This window comes from Canis lupus, chromosome 23, assembly GCF_011100685.1.
Source record: "Canis lupus familiaris isolate Mischka breed German Shepherd chromosome 23, alternate assembly UU_Cfam_GSD_1.0, whole genome shotgun sequence".
NCBI classification, from domain to species: domain Eukaryota; kingdom Metazoa; phylum Chordata; class Mammalia; order Carnivora; family Canidae; genus Canis; species Canis lupus.
Window position 1 is genome coordinate 31,231,439 of NC_049244.1, and position 14,373 is coordinate 31,245,811.

Here is a 14,373-nt window from a genome sequence, read left to right on the forward strand (position 1 = left end):
TGATCATGTCCTTACCGTCCTTTGGATTCTTAGTTTTTGTCCTTTCCTTGTTAGCCAACAGTAATTTAAGGAAATAGGTAAGAATAATGAACTGAAATCAAAAGAGAATGTGTTGAATGTGACATGTTCACATAATCAGAGTAGGTGCGCATGTGAATAAAAATCAGTGGCTTGATGCTTCTGTTAAAAGGCATATATGGGGAATCCCTGGGTGGCTCAGCGGTTAAGCGTCTGCCTTTGGCCCAGGGTGTGATTCTGGAGACCCGGGATCGAGTCCCATGTCAGGCTCCCAGCATGGAGCCTGCTTCTCCCTCTGCCTCTGTCTCTGCCTCTCTCGCTCTCTCTCTGTCTCATGAATAAATAAATCTTAAAAAATAAATAAATAAAATAATAAAATAATAAAAATAAATATAATAAAAATAAATAAATCTTAAAAAAAAAGGCATATATGTTCTCTCAGGTTTTCTTTTTTTTTTCTCCTGGTTAATTATTTTCTTTACTGGAGAAAGCAATACACAAAAAAATGACAAGGGGAGCAAGGTTGAATTATCTTCAGGGCTTAAAGATCTTCTGAAAAAGGTGTTCTCTCTCCAACAATGATTCTCGGATGCTGGTGTGCATCAGAATGATCTGTGAGGCCCGTCAGCTCTTCTGAGGACCCTGCTCCTAAACATTCAGTTCAATGGCAGATTGGGCGTGGTCTCAGGCATCCGCGGGCTCAGTGTGTCCTGTACCAGGTACGGGGGGCTCCTTGGAGCACCGTCAGACGTCACCTGCCCTGGAGAATCAGGTGTGCCTTCAGTAGGCTTTGTGTGTAACTACTTTGGGGGCCACAGCCCTGTTTAGTTTTTCTGACAGGGTGTGTAAGCAGCAGGTTACAGAGTCCCTCCTGGGCACTCTCATCCTGCTTCCTACTTCTGTGCTACAGTTATCCCATTCTTGTGTTTGGGCCAGGAAGAGACCATGGTGACCAGTCCTTGGGTGCTGGGAAGGGCTTCAAGAGGTCACATGTATGCTCTACTCTGTTGGTGTCTTCTTGTGGCCCTGAAGCCATCCAGCCACAGTAGTCCCGTTTCTTCATGAGACAGGAGGCAAGTGTGGCCAGAATGGAGAGACAGGTCAGTGGTGACGGGCATATAAGGCACAGCTGTATGTCCTAGAGACCGTCATGGCTTGAAACCGCTCCTTCTTGGGAACATAGCAGTGTCTGAGCCACTGGGTGTGTTTGGGTCCCGAGACCTCCTCACAGGCCAGCTGCCACCTGGTACGAATCACCCATTCCTGGCTAAGGGAGAGGTTCGGGATGTGGGGAGATGCCTTGGTAGGTGGGTGGCTGCAGTGAATATGCCTGGGCACGCCACTGCTTCTGGAATGGGGCCTTCCACACGGTATGGAGCACACATACAGACTGAGGGGTTAAGGTGCTGGCCATACGGTTCTTATTCCAGGTCATTTTTCAAGCCCTCTCCCTAGGGTTCTGGGGCCTCGGTAGCCCCTCCACTGCCAGGCATCTGCCAGTTTGCTGCGGTCGTAGCAACAACAGCTGCCGTTCATGGAGAGCACCACTTACCTTTTCCCCGTGGCTTCTGTCTCAGCACCTCCTGGGATCCCAGTGTCCCCCTGTGGTCCTGTTATGTGTAAGACATTTAGTGTTCCATTGACTTAAGCTGATTGTGTCTCAACTGAAATGTATGTTTTTGTTTGTGGTATTTGTGATATGCTTATCAGTATACTTATTGTGGCATTTCTAAGTTTGAGGTTAGCATAGGATTATCAAAGCTCCTTTCTCCACTCTTGCTCACTGGCCACCTTGAGCAGCATCCGTCAGCGCCACACGGGGCACCTGGGACAGGTTACTCACCAACCCTCTGTTATCTTCACATCTGAGTCTGGGGAGTCCAGGGTGCTACTCCCTTCATCTGGCAGGAGGAGGGGCTGCTGGACAGTCGTGTGTATAAATGCTGTCCTCCTCGGCAAGGTTATGCCCTCCCCGTCTTGGAATAGCTTGGCTCTGGCTTCAGTCTGGTTTGTACCAGCGCGTGTACTTTGGTCGTCAGGCCTCCTCTGCCCCTTGTCATCCCCGGTACCTCCTCTACCTCACATTTTACATCTGGCAGCCACAAAGGTTAGGCTTGGTGGGCAGAGACATCTATTTCCTGTCCCTCCTAATTTAGAGGTGGCTTCCCTGAGGTGGCAGATTGGAGGGTGTTCCAGAAACTTTAGAAACTTTGAAGGGGAAAGATAATGTAAAGTTGAACTTGAAGAAGAGGGAGATCTGGTGAACCTGGCTTACTCCATAGCTCCAGGACTCCAGCATTCCCAGGCCAGGGCAGTTCTGGGCCTGATCTTGGCCTTTGCGTCCTCTCCGGATTGGCCCCACAGTTGTCCTGGCCTTTATGGCAGCTTTTAGTCTGGAGATGACAGAGACCTGAGGGGCCTCTCAGGGGATGTTCTCTAGTGTGGGGGAAGGGGAGGTGGTATGTGGCTGCTTGGTGGTGTCACCTGGAGGATGATTACGGTTCACCCTAAATTATTTAAATGGCTTTTTGGAGATCACCAGGAGGAGGAGAGATTCGGTCCCTGTACCTGCCTTTCAGGACCTCCAGCCATGACTTGTGGAGACCAGGGCTGACAGAAGTTACTACACACCCCCGAGTCTCCGTTCTGCCCGGGGCTTCCCTTCCCATCAGCCTTTAGGCAGAGCGGAGGTGATGGAAATGAGGGCACCTTTCCCCTCATTCGTATGTCTGAGTATGTGGAGGGCCCGGGTGAAGAGGAAGAAACAAGGCTCTGGGTGGAAGACCTCGCACCAGACAGGAGACGAGGGGCTTTGTGGAGCAGGCACTTGAAGAAATACATTTTTGCGCCCCCACCCGCCATATATGACTGCACCACTTAGAGACAGTAGACAGAGGTTTTGTGTTAGAGAATCAGGACAGTTTATTGTTTGATCAACATGCTGAGTCTTCCACATTTTACACAGTTTCATGTAAAGTCAACGTGGCCATTTATGCCTGCTGAGCCAGTGAAGATGGAAATGCCACCCTCTGTGCTCCTCGTGGCCAATCACTTTGAAGGGGATGGGTGAGGGAAAGTGAGGGGACAAGTCGACACACCACACGACGCAGGCTGGCCTTCCGTGTATGGAGGCTTCCCAGTGGAAGGAAGCTTCCAAACCCCACTGCAAGGATAAGCCATGCCCTGCGGGGAGTGTCAGCCACGCAGGGCTGTGGCGCTGGAGAGCGTACACTCGAGAGCCCAAGGTTTTGGAACATCTAAATAGTTCATTTCAAACAAAAACTCAAAGGATGCCCTGGTCTGTGGGTGCCCATGACAGAGTGGACTTGGGGACTGGCCCTTCTTAGCAATGGAGGAGCGTGAAATGGACATGCGTTCTTTCCCAGCTCGCTCAGGTACGCTGGCCAGAACCTTCTATCCTAACCAGAGTAGAGGTGGTCTGAGGAGCAGCCGCGCACAGCAGCCCCTTCCATACGGGCGCACAGTCACACTGGTTCGCGCAGGTTGGCGATGGATGAAGAATGGAAACACCTCGGCTCTGAGCGCTTCCGACTTGCCGGGTGCTCACAAGCAAGTGGCCCTTCTCTGCCTCAGTCTTCCTGTCTCGGAGACAGGAAGGACGGGAGACCTCCGCATCGTGCTGCCGTAGCTAGGTGGTGACACCTCATCACATGCTTGGGGGAGAGGTAGTTTGGAAACTAGTGAGCATGCGGCCCTGCTTGGTTGATGCACAATGACTTCTGTTCAGCTGCCCCTCACGTGGCTCAGATTGGGACTCCGTCCTTGGCCACCTGTTCTCACATCCTGACATTCTCACCTGCCTTCTGCCATATGAAGGAATGCGGCTGCTCTGCCCGAAGGACACCGAAGCCAGCGGTGCCATTTTGTCACACCTGGTGCTTGAGGGCAGGGGCTCCCAGCACCGGCTTGCCATTGGAAGGTCAGAGACGTGTGCACTCAAAGATATGTCTGTACGCTTAGCTACCGGCATTTTAATTCTCGTTTCTGTTGCCTGAGACACTTGAAGTGATCTGGTTGCTCCTCAGACCCAGGAGTGTTCCAGAATGTCTGAGGATGCTGACAGGAAGAGAGTGGTGAGAGTAATGGCTCTGACTGAGAGGGATTGCTCATAACCAGTCCGCTTGCTAACCGTGGACTAAACGCTGCACTTCTCACACCTGCCGCCGACCTTCGTTCTGGCACGTGTGTGCATTTATAACTATGCTATCTGCTTCCTGTATCTTATGCTTTTTCAGATGCCTCTAGAATAGGAGCTTTACTGACAACTTTTCTTTGACACTTCCCCTCAAAGAAAAAAAAAGGGGGCCTGAAGAAGAGGACCCCGGCCATCTCCCAGGTAAGGGCTAGTCCGTAGGGAGAGGGACTGAACGATGGCTCTGCCTCATGCTAGCCCATCTGGATTTGGCAGGGATGGAACACTCACTGGGGAAGTGGTGGCAATTTCACCCCCTCTTCAAAGGAACCTGATCATTTTATTACTAAACCTCAGCTCCAAGTCTAGATACTACCTATAACCAAGAGTCAGTGATGGCACCTGCTCAAAATGAGAGCCAAGGAACCAACCCAATTCTGTGCAAGAGATCCGGCTGCCCCAACAGACCAGGAAGTGAGGGGCAGAAATCAGGCCTGAGAGAAGGAGGGTCATGGAATGGCATGGCACCACTAGGCTGGAAGGACAAGAGGAGACAACTGCCCTCACCTCAGAAGAAGCCGCTCGGGAGAGCCTGGACTCGAGAGAGGACCTTGTGTACATGCTAGGAAGGCAGGGCTCCCCGAGGCCACATCAAGCCAAATGACATCTGCATCTCTTACTGCTCTTGGGCTGTGATGGAAAGAAATGTTCATGGTGCCTTAACTTACGTGTGCACATGAGAAGGGAACTGAGTTTCTGCTTTGTTTTTACAGGAATGTTTAAGAAAAGCTACGCTTAGTACCAAGAATATTAAAATCCACCATACATTCATTCCCTGGGACCCAGTGCAGATCCCAGCAAATGGGGCTGTCCCCAAGGCCAAAAGCAATGGGCCTCACTGCCAACCAGGCTGATACTGTAACATGGACTCTATCAATCCTCACGAGGTAAGTAAGCACTCTTCCAACAAGCACCACTTGGGGGTGTGCCATGGTGGGGGGGTACTGGCCCACATGGGCATGCACACCTATGCATGTAAGTATAGAGAGAAACGGTGCACATATTCCCGTGGCTATTTTTGCCTGTAGTTTAACACATCTATGCATTAGTTTATTGATGGCAAGACAATCACAAGTTTTTTGACAATATTAAGTATTTCTTATTTCAACACGTTGCAGTACTTTTGAATTTCCAAAACTGTTATCACAATGCAAGTTCCAACTTGAGAGCAGGAAAAACAAGAATATACATTGAGCACATGTATCTCTGTGAGAATGTGTGTGGAAGGTGTATACACAAGTCTATCTCTATATATAATTATGTACACACATATAAAAACTAAACACATGACACTGGAATTAACGTTCGTACATCAGTCTTTGCTTTCTGGAAGAAGAGCTCAGTGAAAAATCCTGCTTCCTCTCTTCTTCACCTGAAGATAAATTCCTCTCTAAACATCAGCTCTGACCGTCTCCTTAAGCTGAGAGTGTGTGACAGGCCCACTGGACAAATATCAGTGAATCCTGTCTACTTACTGGCTGCCATTTTGGATTAGTTTCTGAGAAGTTCCAAAGTTCATTGCAATAACTTACTGGAGTCCTGCTTTGTGGAGGAATTCAGCCCCTACCACTCCCAGATGGTCATTTAGCTCCCTTTAGACATGCCCAACAGCAGCCTGGAGGCAGACTCAAGCCCAGCTTGGAGAGCAGGGTTTACTGTGTCTTGGCCGGAGTTGCCAAGCCCACTGCCTGGCTCTGTGCGGGCTCAGGGTCGGTAAGTCTGGGTCTATTTGGAACGCTGGCCAAATGGGCTCCATCACTTAGAATTATCTTCAGAGATTTTAGAGGTCCTCGGACCAAGCCCTTCTCAGAAATGAGTCAAAATGGCAAGGATGGCTCTCTCTGGGCAGCCTTCTGGAGACCCCACCTCAGCAGCACCTTCCAGCAACCAGAGTGCTGCCACAAAACCCTCAAAGGTAAGTGCACAATAATTACAACTGCATTATGCCAGTGGGGCAAACACATCAAGAGGTCAGCCTTTCCAGAACAGCACTCCATAGAACTAGCAGCCAAGGATCTGAACTTGCATCTTCAAGGTGGCGGTACAGCAGCTGACCCCCCCCGCCCCAATCACAGACGGACACCGTGCGATACAGGCTCTAGCTCTGCTGAGGTGCAAGGACGAGGGCTTCGGGGCGGCACACACTGCGTTTCCTTCTGCCCTTCCCTTAGATTTAACCCAGACATGTGTGCTGATTGCTGGGAAGGCTGATTAGAACATTTTCAGAACCACATGGTGCCCCAAGGCTATGAACCACACATCGACACAAGCCCCAGTAGCCAACAGCACCCCGTCCTTCCTTCCAGTGACCTCTCTGCTAACCACTGAGTGGACCACAGAGAACACAGGTTGCCTGTGGCACGTGCCCTCCACGCCCTTCTAGGCTTATCGGAGAGGGGAAGGGAGAGGCAGGAGGAATTCCAGTGAGGCCTGCTGCCGGGCTCCCTGCCGTCCACAAGGCCTTAATTTCAGCTCAGGGCCATGGCTGATGTCCCACTCTGGCCACGGAAGAAGGACAGAGTTAAAGGTTGCCTCTTCAGAGGCGGCTGTGTTCAGTGTTTGATTTAACCAAAGAGGGCCTGTTTGGTGGGTGGGGCCTGGGATTGGAACCTAATTAAGTTGCCCCATTAATTGTAATTTATCGGGCCGGGGTGGAAGGAGGGCAGAGGTGATGAATGGTTCAAAGAGGGCAGGAAGGAGGAGGTGTGTGGAAAAGGTTCTCTGTAAGTTTACAAATATACAAAAACAAAAAGCACATCTTTTAAATAAAAATGACTACATTTTTATCTGGCAAAAAGTTGTATACACATGATTTAAATTTTTTTAAATTTTAACAGTTTTTGGCAATCTTAATAAAGTACAATATATTACAACCAAACCAAAAAATAGTTGTTTAAGTAACAGCTGTTAAGAGTGACGTGATCCCTGATGCCCAGCCTCCCTCCCCACCCCACCCTACTCCTAGAGACAGAGAGAAAAGAAAAATCCTCCCATCTTGATAAGCTCATTTCCCACCCCCCTTAGGAAGCTAACCAATAGGAAGCAACACAACAAGCGAGTAGTGTCAAAGGAAGCTGGCAGGTCAGGCTGCATTAGCAGGAGCAGCCGCCCTCACTGGCTGGGGGCTCCTGGGGTTTGTCCAGCTTGATGTCGATCACTGCAGGGGCCTGGGCTAAGGAAGATGACTGACGGAGAAGCTGCTCCCTGGCTCCTGTCCCTGTGCACCCTTCATCTGCCCTATGCACGTAGATCCTCTGTCCTTCCACAAATACTTACTCAGGTCTTTGCTTGGCCTGGGCAGGAAGGAGGCAGGGTCACCAGCTCCCACCCCCCTCCTTCCTACGACCCCACCCCTTCATCGACCTGAAGCAAAGCTGGTCCTGGGCTGTGGGATGACCATGTAAACACAGGCAGGACAGGCCCTTCCTCAGAAGCCTTCTTGGTAAGCAGTGCCTCAGCCTGGTTACCAGGCAATCCCACCCTCTGGGTGCACTGGAAGTGGACATCCTGCTGGTCAGGCATGGATCCCACATCTTAGCACAGGGCTACGTGGGCCCTGCCCTCACCACTCACAGCAAGTGACGCCTCAAGCTCTAGTCCCAGTGTGTCGCTTAGACTCTGAGAGGGCTGCCGGGGGAAGCCGCATCCCTGGGAAATGCCTCCAGCCCTTTCCACTGGTGCCCTGGGGACTGGGCTGGAGGAGCCCCAGTCAGAGCTCCACCAGAGGAATGGGTTCAAAACGCATAGCCAGGCTGCTCCTCTGCCCTCACCAAGCTGACAGCCCCTCACGCCAGGCTCGAACACAGCTGACGGCCAGGCTGTCGGCACAGCACGGAATGGCTCTTCCCGGGCAGGGCTGTGGGCCCCTCTGGAGGACTGAGCTGGGGCAGTGGACGGGGCGGAAGCGTAAGTGCTGCTGTGGGACCTGCTGTGGGTCCTGCTGTGGGTGTCCTAGGGATGTTTTTGTGGCCCCTGTTTAAGGACTCTGGGAGAGACTCTTTTGGCTCTGAGTACTACAAAGAGCCATGCTTCTCCCAAAGATCACATTTTCCCTCCATGCCACTTTCTGGCCATGGCCTATATTTTGAGTAGGACTTTCTGACTTTTCTTCCTTTTATTTTCCCCACACCTACAAAAATAACATTTTCCTGGTATATATCTACATAAACACATTTTTGGTAACATGGTAGAGGATGAACAACTGCCTTCCTTCCCATTGGGCAGATCAGACTACCTCTCTGAGCCTCAATTTCAGCTTCTGGGTGTCATCTGAGGTTTGGGGTGGGCTCTGTGAGTGGCCGCGTGCAGACCTCGTCCCACAGAGCAGAGGGAGCTCTGGGGCTGTGCAGGGCTGGGCCAGGGAAGCAGGCAGGACACGGGAGGAGGGATCTGTTGGGGAAACTCCCACGTAGAATAGGTTGGACCATGTTCTGGGTGCAGAAGCCTTCCGTGCAGTGGAGAGTCTACTTGTACCCGTGAAATACAAGTGGTGTTCACTGTAAACATGGGCAGAGCTCCTATTTCTCACTTGCCCCACACCGTCCTTCACATCCACCTGGTACCCCCACTGCTTTGGAAATAGAGGCTTTAGGACGGTTTGAGCTGGACGAGTTCCTAAAGCCTCTGGAGTCCAGCCTCGCCCCGGTACAGAGGAGGGCCCACGCCGTACTCAGCAGGGAAGGATGGGCTGGAGACCAGGTGAGGGCTCACCCACTGTTCTAAAACACTAAGGGGATCCACCAGTGGATAAATGGCTTCTCCAGCACATCTTTCACTCACTTAATAAAGGAAAAGGATACTCCCTTCTTTGCTTTTCTCCTGGACATTCTCCATTCCAGGCAGAGCTGATGCCACACGTCGGAAGAGCTGGAGAGAGGGGGAGACGCAGCGTGAGCCCCTGGCCCCATCCTGCCTCTCCACCCTCTTGCCTCTCTTTGTCCTGACCCTGGGCCTTGTTCTCCTGTCTGGCCCGCCAACTGTGCCCTGAAGGGCCGGCGCTGCACCGAACTGCCCCCTCCCTTGCCCTAGTGCCTGTCACAGGTCTGGGCCCCGGCAGGCCTCTCACTCAGGCAGGCTGACCGCGGGTCCCCAGGAGCGCAGCATGCGTCCTGGTGACTGTAAGGGACCTACCTACCCTAGTGGAGAAAATGATCTAGGCCCTGGGAGACAAGCCCTTAGGCAGGCTTCTGTCCCACCGCCTGGGTGGGGAACCAACTCTCAACCTGCCCTTGAGACAAATGACCCTCTCTGACCCTCTCTTCATGCAGGGCGGGCGGGGGGAGGGGGTTCTGTGAGTCCACAGGCATCAGGGCAGCAGGGTGCTGGGAGCCAGGGCCATACAATCACATCATGGAAAACAAGACTTCTGAGAGAAAAAGCATACAGGAGAGTGAGTGTGATGCTGTAGGTTTGTTTGGGTATGGGTGTTAGGGTGATGCGTATGTTGTATGAAGAGGCGCATGTGTGGAAAATGCACATGTGGACTGTCTGTGTGTGAATTTGTGTAAGTGTGGGGGGAGAAGTGTGTAGGCTGCACACATGTGGGGTGTCTGTGTCTGTAGGTAGACAGGGAGGACCGTGTGGTGGGGACGTCAGGCAGGGCAGACGTGGAACCTAGCAGGTGACAAGTACAAAGCAGAAGTATAATGCACCAGATGATTCTGAACATCCCCCCCCCCACCGCCCCCCGCAGCCCCCGCCATATACTCCAACTCCAGGGACTCAGTGAGCTCTCTAAAGACAGGGCGAGTCTTGTTCATGGTCTCACCCTAGAGCCCAGCTCTATGGGAGCACCCAAGCCAAGTGACAGGGCCAAGGGTGAGGAGGGCCTGAGTGGGGAAGTCACTGGTGGGCCTGGCAGGGTAAGGGAGCCCGTGGGCAAATGCAGAGGGGGTTCCAAAGTGGGGCAGGAAGAAGTGAGTGAGGGTGCAAAGGCCCAGTCACTCTTGAGCTTTCCATCACGGCCTTGCCCACGCAGCCGTGTCCTGCCTGCTGGTGGCCAAACTGCCAGTTAGACGGAAACTCCTGGGGTCACACGTGGGTCTCCGAGAGCAGATATGATCAGCCTTAGAATCCAGGAGTCTGCGCTACATGAAGATTCCTCTGAACCACAGAGTTTGAACGGACCACATTTAATTCATGCTTAGACCATCAAGTGGCTTCCAGAGCATTCTAAAAAGGGAGACATCAGCATCTCCCTGCCCCTGACCACTAGGGCAGAAATGACCTGCCTCATGGGCTACTGCCCATTGCTTCCCTGCATCCTGTGAATTTCCATCAGGGCCACACAGAGCAGCAACCCAGGGCCACCTCCATGCCTCCTGGGATAGGCAGCTCTTGCTCCAAGAGACACCACAACAGCACTGGGAAGGGCATGGGCATGAACACAGCCATGCTGAGGGGGCTCTAATTGGGGAGGAAGGGTTCGGGGTCCCTCACTCTGTCTCTCTCCATTCCTCTGCCATGGGCACTGTCCATGTGGGATGAACCATCACTGTATCCAGGCCAACAGCTGATGGGCAGCTTGTGTAATGCTCCCAGGCACTGCTAGGGGTGGCAGGGCAGAAGTAACACCCCTGCCAAGCCACGCTCCTCACTCAGAGTCCCCTCCCCAGGTCACGCACCCCTCCAGCCGCATCTCTGCTTACACATTACCCTTCTCTGCAGAGAACACCTTCCCTCTTCACCTCTTCAAGCCCTCTCTTCCTTGAAGACAGGGGCTCCTAACCTTTTGTGAACCAAAGACCTCTCTGGCAGCCAGCTGAAGCCAATGGGCTCCTTATAAGCGTGTGACCTCGGTTACATAGGGGTATAAAGGAAATCATTCAGGACTGAAATACACTTCTAAAGTCTTTAAAGACACTAGGTGGTTATGCAGCTGCATTTGTGCTTCCCCATGGACATGTTAAACAGCGAGAGCTGGCAGCAGGTCTAGTCACCCCGTGAACTGGAGCAGTGATGCACGTAGAGGCCAAGAGACCCATAACATGGCAGGCGGACAAGAGAACGGTTGTGATCTGTACGGTGATAAAGTCACAGGTGCTGCCACCACCACAGAGTTGTCCTGCCTACGTTCATGTCTGAGGAGGTGTATGAAGACTGGAGGGGTAGCCCTTGCCAACCCAAGTCTGTTGACCTGTGGATCCCCACCCTTAGAGGTCCATGGTCCTAGGGAAGCCCCCTGCTGCGAGGCTCAGCAGTAACCTCCTCCAGGGCTTCTCTGACCATCCTGATTCCCCAGGCCTCTTTCTCTGTAAGCTCCAAGCCCACCTGGCCCTCCACAGCCCTGAGCACTTGTCAAGCACAATGCATGTACCCCAAAATGCTGGTCAGATTCAATTTCCCACTCCTCCATCCCAAGTGAGGTAAGATGTTAGGGAAATGTTGCTGCTGTCACCTGGAAGTTGGTGGCCGGACACTCAGCATGTTACATGGCCATGAGTCTGGTAAGGTGGCTAAGGATGACATGCTCGAGACACCCCCAGAGAGTGAGTGCTCTTACCCTCTCTCATGTGCTTTACCAGCTCTAGAGGTTAGCTCGTTTCCCATGAAGTGGGGTTGATGGTGCTCTGGTGGCCTGCCCCAACCTGCTCACTAGCCCCTCAGGGCAAGGCAGAGCCAGGCCCATGACTAACCAGGCTGGAAGCCACACGTGGCTCCCTGGCCAGGCTGGCTGGCACCAGCGCCAGGTGCATCCTACCTGCTTCACGTTGTAGCCAGTCTTTGCGCTTGTCTCGATGAACATGACACTCAGTTCTTTGGCACGCTGCTCCCCTTCCTCGATGGTTATCTGCCTGTGAGTGAGGGGAGAGGGCAAAATGAGCCCCTGGTAGAGGTGGAGGGAGCAGCCTGAGATGAGGGCCTCGCCCACGAGTCAGCTGAGGACAGGGCTCCCGTCCAGGATGAAGGGCACAGGGCCACAGCAGGGTATCAGCATCCCCACTTTTCCTTCTGTGGTGCTTCCCAGCTCAGGAAGAGACCTCTGTGGAAGGTTGGGGACCTTCCCATGCCTGCCCTTCCTAACAATTAACCATCTCATGTGTCTGTGTCTAGAAAGCACTTTGGGCCACATACTGGCTCTCTGGGTGGTGTCAGCAGTCTCCTTTTCCACAGGCAGATGGTGAGGTTAAAAGTGACTGCCTCAAGGTTGTACTTAGAGCTACTGAGTGATGGAACTGGGCTTTGAGCCCCATTTCCCTTAGTTGAAAGACAGGACTCTATTAGAGTGGGCTCGAAGGCAGATAATTCTGTAGATGGTCAGAGCACACTGGAGGAAGCCCGCCGTCCAGGACCTGCTGCTCTATCTGACCAAGCTGGGTCCCACGGGATGAGTGGACAAAGTATATATGTAGGACAAAGTGTATCCTCACTGAAGTGAGCCCTGTCTGTGGAGGCAGCCATGGAGCAGCATCTCCGAGGAAGCATCACGACCACCCAGACACAGCCACAGATGGGAAATTCTGCACGTTCACTCCTGGGGATCAGTACCCTCACACCAGTGCAAGTATTTCGTGGGGGCAGAGATACATGCAGAAGCAGAAGCCAACTGGGGCCTGAGGGACTGCCAGCTGCAGCTGGGCTGTGGCCGTGCCGGGCCCCAGACCACCCACTGCTGCGCACGGCCAGGCACATAGGGTTCCATAGACCTCTCATGGAGAAGCGTCCCTGCAGACAGTGCGAGGTAGGGTGCAGAGTTGAGACACTGTACACAAGGGTCTCCCAGGGCTCTCACAGCCTCCAGTGGCCCCAAGGCGCCTTTCTCAGATGCATGGGGACACATCAGAAGCACAGACTCACCACTCACGCATCCAAGAACTCCTTCGCCAGGAGGAGCCGCAGAGGAGAGGGTGGGCCGGGCCTGCCAGCACCCCGCACCTTGCACCCTCACACCTACCTCTTGTCGGCCAGGTCCGTCTTGTTGCCCACCAGCATGATGATAACATCACTACCCCGCTCTGTCCTGACATCGTCGATCCACTTAGAGGTCTGCTGGAAGGAGTTGAGATCTGGGTGGGAAAAGTGGGGAGACAACAGAATGAGAGTCCACCTGAGCAGACAGAGGGCAAAGTGGGAGGGGGCATGAGACCAGGAGCAGGAGGGAGGAGGGCTGTGCATCCTCACACCCAGACCAGTGGGTCTGGGCCTTCTAGTGGGGGGCCCATGGGTGTCTGTGGAGCTGCTGCCCCAGGGCCTTGGAGAAACCTTGTGTTGCTGAACCACCCCCTGGGGCAGGGTGGGAGTCCTCCTGTTGGAAGGTCATTGTCATGATTTGCTACAGAGACTAGTGGTTTTAGGAGCCCACCTGAGAATCAGACCTGACTTTGTAGGTGCAGAACAGAGAGTGAGAAATGGGTACACTGGACTTGGCTGAGCTTGGAAACGTGTGTGCGTGTGTGAGTGTTGGTGGAGAGCCACAACAGCCCCTGGGGGAGGCGGGCCCTACACAGTGGGCTCTGACCGAGGGGGGTGGTGCTCAGGAAGGGCCAGAGTTTCCAAAGAGAACTCTCAGGATATGCAAGTAGGAGGAGGAGAGAGGTGGCCCCAAGAGAGACAATGGCCACAAAAGGTAAGGCCATTTGAAGGCAGGCTTTTTCTCAGAAGATGTGGCCAGCCCAGTGGCTCAGCGGTTTAGCGCCTGCCTTTGGCCCAGGGCCTGATCCTGGAGACCTGGGATCGAGTCCCATGTTGGGCTCCCTGCATGGAGCCTGTTCCTCCCTCTGCCTGTGTCTCTGTCTCTCTCTCTCTCATGAGTAAATAAATAAAATCTTTAAAAAAAAAAAAAAAAAAGATGTGACAGACCTTGGGGAGTGGTCGCAGGGCAACACCCATACACTTGAAGGCAGGGGAGACGGCCTATCCCAGGAAGCCTCGGTTGCTCCCAGCCTGCGCTGCATCCTGCTTGTGTCAGGCTGCACAAACCCAGGCCGAAGGACCCAGCTCCCACCTTACTCAGGTGTGGGGGGAGCCTGTGGTCAGACGGAGGGGTGGAAAGAGGAGCTGGGCAGGGCCAAGGGCAGCAGGCTCAAAGCAGTGGAGCACACATGCCTCCCCATGTGATTTCAGTACTGTGGACAGCACCCGGGTGTCCTCCCACCCCAGGTGTGACCATGGCACCAGGGCTTATCAGGTGTGTTCTATTAACT

The 14,373-nt window shown here is 53.2% G+C and overlaps 1 protein-coding gene across 1 annotated transcript in view; it reads right to left on the reverse strand.

Annotated features, from left to right (window-relative positions):
* Positions 1-2,915: 2,915 nt before the first annotated feature.
* Positions 2,916-14,373, reverse strand: part of RAB6B (RAB6B, member RAS oncogene family) — a 60,371-nt gene continuing 48,913 nt past the window's right edge. The window contains exons 5-8 of the mRNA XM_038570926.1: positions 13,125-13,236; positions 11,931-12,024; positions 9,031-9,097; positions 2,916-7,388 (exon numbers count right to left, since the gene is read on the reverse strand). Coding sequence (XP_038426854.1) covers positions 7,324-7,388; positions 9,031-9,097; positions 11,931-12,024; positions 13,125-13,236 — 338 coding nt within the window. The 3' untranslated portion in view covers positions 2,916-7,323. The remainder of the gene's footprint in view (positions 7,389-9,030; positions 9,098-11,930; positions 12,025-13,124; positions 13,237-14,373) is intronic.